The following is a 4081-nucleotide window of genomic DNA, read 5'->3' on the forward strand; positions in this document are numbered from 1 at the left end:
GAAGGCTGAGGCAGAAGGATTGCCAGAGCCCAGCAGGTCGAGGCTGCGGTGGCCGGGAGTGGTCACTGCACTCCACTCTGGGCGACAGAGTGAGACTCCAACTCAAAAAAAAAAAAAGTCTAAGTGCTAATCGTTTCCTGAGAAGTAACTCACTTAGGTCATGTAGCCTAAGTATATAACCACGATTGTGGATGAAGCTTCCTGCTCAAAAACAATCATCACAGCAATATTCTATAGCTAAAAATAAAGCAATTTAAATGTCTAATAATGCATAAATAAATTTAATAGTCATTAGAATGACTGTAATAATCATTCAGGGAAAATTTTTAATCATATGAAAAATGCTTATGTTACTTGGGAGGCCAAGGTGGGAAGATCACTAAGAGTTGGAGTCCAGCCTGGCTGATATAGCGAGACTCTCTCTAAGAAAAAATAATTAATTTTAATGCAGAAAACAAAACTACTGTTTACAAGAACGCACAAAATAGCCGGGCTCGGTGGCTCAGCCCGTAATCCCGCGCCTTTGGGAGGCTGAGGTGAGTGGATTGCCTGAGCCCGCAGATTGGAGACCTGCCTGGGCACTTGCCAAGACCTCATCTCTACAATAAATCAAAAAACCAGCCGGGTGTCGTAGCGCGCACCCGTAGTTCCAGCTACTTGGAAGGCTGAGGCGGAAGGATCGCCGGAGCCCGGCAGGTCGAGGCTGCGGTGGCCGGGAGCGGCCACTGCACTCCTGTCTGGGCGACAGAGTGAGGCTCCAACTCAAAAAAAAAAGAATGCACAAAATAAAAAAGAAGACAGGACTAAAGTCTACCAAAAAAGAAAGAAAAGAGGGAGGGAGGAGGTAGAGGTCTGTTTTCCCCTGGGATTGCCGTGGTTTGCGTTCCCGCACACGGACTGCTTGCTCCCTTGGTCTCTGTGGGACGCAAACTCGGGCTGATCTGTATTATCTTGTTGCGCACACTGTCCTGTAAGCCCAGAAGTCCCCTGGTCACTGCTCTGCTTGGGGTGGGGGCTTCAGTCTTTACTCCCTTCCTAGATCCTGTCCCCTTTGAAGGGGCTGGGAAAGTTAACTCAGGGTTTATGCTCAGCCTCTCTCCCCCTCTCCTGAGTCAACAGAGAGGCCAACAGTTGGTCCTGTTCCAGCTATGGCCTCAGGCCCCAGGCTGGGGCTGGGCAGCGCTTAGGCACACAGGTGTGGTGGCCCTGACCCTGGCCGAGAGCGCCACCCTTCCTCAGCTAAGTGCTGAGGCTTCTTCCTGGAGCTCTGGAGGGAGCGTGGCCCCGGGCCGATGGCACAGAGTGAGGGTCCTCCCCTCAAGGAGCCAGAAGACGGGGATGAGGGGCTGGGTGAAGAGGGCGTGGAAGGTGTGCAGGAGCTGGGCCTGGGGCTCCAGGCTGTAGAAGGTGAGGCAGCCCAAGGCCAGGTCCAAGTCCATGCCCAGAAGTCGCCCTGTCATCCTTGGGAGGCGCTGGACCTCCCCATTGTGCCAGGCCAGGATACTGTCCTCCTGGACACAGAGCCCCCAGGAGTAGGGGCCACGACCAATGTTGTCCGTGTGGGGTCCCAGCTTGCGCCGCGACAGTTGTGGGTAGGCGATGCCCAGAGTCACCGAGTGGTTCGAGGTGTGTACCTCCCAGTAGTGCCGCCCGGCCTGGAATCTCTGAGCACACTGCACCTGCCAGAGCTCGAAGCTGTCTGGGCCAACTGGATCCCGGGGCTGGCGACGGTGCTTCACCTGCTGATCCTGGCAGGACAGGTAGAGGTGGCGGTTGGCGCTGACCGGGTCAAAGGTCAGATTGCGATAATCTGTTGGGGGAAGATGGGCAGAAATGGGCCCAGGAGCCATCCTGTCTCCAGTGGAGACAGCGAAAACACAGCTCCATTCATCTACTGCAAAACGTCCGCCAGGCTCGCTGGAGCTGAGCACTGGACGCCGCCAGAGCACTTAGTCCTCACTGCAATCTGGGAGGCGGAATCCTCTATTAGTGCTGTATCACAGATAAGGAAACTGAGGCTCAGTCATTAAGTTGGTATTTAGTGGAGGAATTGTGACAGACCACAGGTCTGTGTGCCTAGACTCTGTCCTTAAATACTACGCTGGCTGTATCTGGGTGGACACACAGGATATGAAGGAGGTGTATGTCCTGCAACAGGTGTGCAGGGGTGGGCCCAGGCCAGACGTCCTGGACAAGACAGTCACAGCACATGCACACACAGGTGTACATATGCGCACACATCCAAGTATGCTCACCGTGTATGCACACGTGCACACACATACCTGCACACGCACACACAGGTACACACATACACATGCACTGGGCCTCCTTACTCTGCCAGAGTTTCCTCCTCAGGGGACAGACTTCACTCGGGACCGGTACCAGGGGATCTGGAGCCTCTGGGAGACCAAGCAGTGTTAGGGGAGGGGGACCCTGACCCCGCTCCCATCCCCCGGCAGGAGGGACAGCTGGGCCCAGAGGGATGGGGAAGTCTGGGGTCAGCCTTACCCACGGGGCCTAAGTCAGCACCCGTGGCTGGTGCCCCAGGGTGGCTCTCCTCTTCCAGGAGGAGGCCACACAGGCGGCTCAGCAACTCCTTCAGGTCTCCCAGCGGTTGGTCTTCATCCCACTGCAGAGGGGTCAGCGGCCCAAGAGACTCTGGGGGCTTGAGCACCTGTGATTCCTGAGTCCCAGGGACAGTTGTGGTAAGAACAGGCACAAAGCGCAGGCAGGCAGGTCCCCCTGTCACCCTGAGGCCTGGTACCTGGAGGAAGGTCAAATCATCTGCCTGCTCCAGGAGCTCCTGGATCCTGTGCTCATAGTGAGCCAGGGCCTCTAAGTGGCCCTGCAGCCACTGCTCCTTGCCCTGGGCCTGGGCCAGTGCCTGTGTCTTGGCTGTCTCGACGTCCCTCAGCACCATGGCCCGCCGCATCTCCAGGGCCTGTAGCAGGCTGCTGATCTTGCCGGAGACTGAGGAGGCCAGGGAACAGGCCAGGCTCTGGGTGGGCACAGGAGGGGACTCAGGGTGGCCAGGGCCTGCGCCATACCAAGGCAAGTCAAGGTCAGGCTGCTCACTGGGCTGAGAGGTGGAAACATGGGGAGCCAAGGTCCCAGGAACCTCCCTCCAACTCCTCATGTCCAGCTTCCTGCTCAGCCCTTCCCTCCCTGGCGCAGGGGGCATTTTCAAAGTAGCTCACAGCTGATGCCCAGTGACCCACAGACCAACTGGTGGCTGCTCACAGGACACAGCATGAAGACACCATGAGTGGAACACGGATAGTCCTTGTACCTGGATCTGGGTCTTTTGCTGCTGCAGCTCCTGTAGCTGGGTCTTGGCCTGGGCGGCTTGCTGCTGGGTGACCTCCAGCCTGGCTCTCAGCTGGGCCTGTGGTGCCACTCATGGGATGAGCAATGAGGGAGAGATGGAATTAGCTGTGGCGTCCCCTTCAGACAACCAACAAACACCTGCAGACTCTGTTCAGCCCCTCCTCACGTCACCCTAGGCCTGGCTGAGCAGCACTCAGGTCACCAGCATCACCATAAGCCCAGGGAGAGTCCCCGGGGGACCCAGACAAAGCTCCTTCCCCACCCAGAGCAGGGCAGCGCATGAGGCGAACAGAAGCCTTGGGCTGAGCACGCAACTTCCAGGCTTACTGCTGCCTCCTGCAGGCTGGCAAGCCAAGGCAAAGCTCCTACCCTCTCTGGGTGGCAACCTCTCCACCCCCCAGTCAATAAATGGGAGCTATAATGCTGACTCAGGCAGCCTTGCAGGGATGGGCATGACCCCAAGCTGGCCGACAAGCAGGAAGTTCAGTGCACGTATGAAGCAGACCGGAGGACCCCGCCAGTCCCTGGCCCTAGCTAGGGGAGGAGGGGGCCCCCACTTGGCTGAGCCAAAAGACCACTTCCCCTTCCACCTCCCCTCTTTACCTTCCTTACTGCATTTTATAACGATATTTTCACATCTTGCGGGACACTGGCCGTTTAAGGAGATCCTAAGTTTCTCACCGGCAAGGAGCTTGATGGCGTCATTTACCAATAACAGCCCCCCAGACGGTACACTCTGTAGATGCTCCCCACG

At 57.0% G+C, this 4081-nt stretch overlaps 1 protein-coding gene across 1 annotated transcript; it reads right to left on the bottom strand.

Moving 5' to 3' along the window:
• Positions 1–1235: 1235 nt before the first annotated feature.
• On the bottom strand, positions 1236–3418 carry TRIM65 (tripartite motif containing 65). The gene is made up of 5 exons (XM_021708946.1): positions 3290–3418; positions 2765–2998; positions 2509–2683; positions 2334–2399; positions 1236–1810 (listed from the first exon to the last, which is right to left on the bottom strand). Exons 2-5 carry the CDS (start codon positions 2930–2932, stop codon positions 1236–1238), a joined length of 984 nt encoding a protein of 327 aa, XP_021564621.1. The 5' UTR covers positions 2933–2998; positions 3290–3418.
• Positions 3419–4081: the final 663 nt, after the last annotated feature.

This window comes from Carlito syrichta, unplaced genomic scaffold (assembly GCF_000164805.1).
Source record: "Carlito syrichta isolate Samal-C Ts95f unplaced genomic scaffold, Tarsius_syrichta-2.0.1 Scaffold153623, whole genome shotgun sequence".
Classification (NCBI taxonomy): Eukaryota; Metazoa; Chordata; class Mammalia; order Primates; family Tarsiidae; genus Carlito; species Carlito syrichta.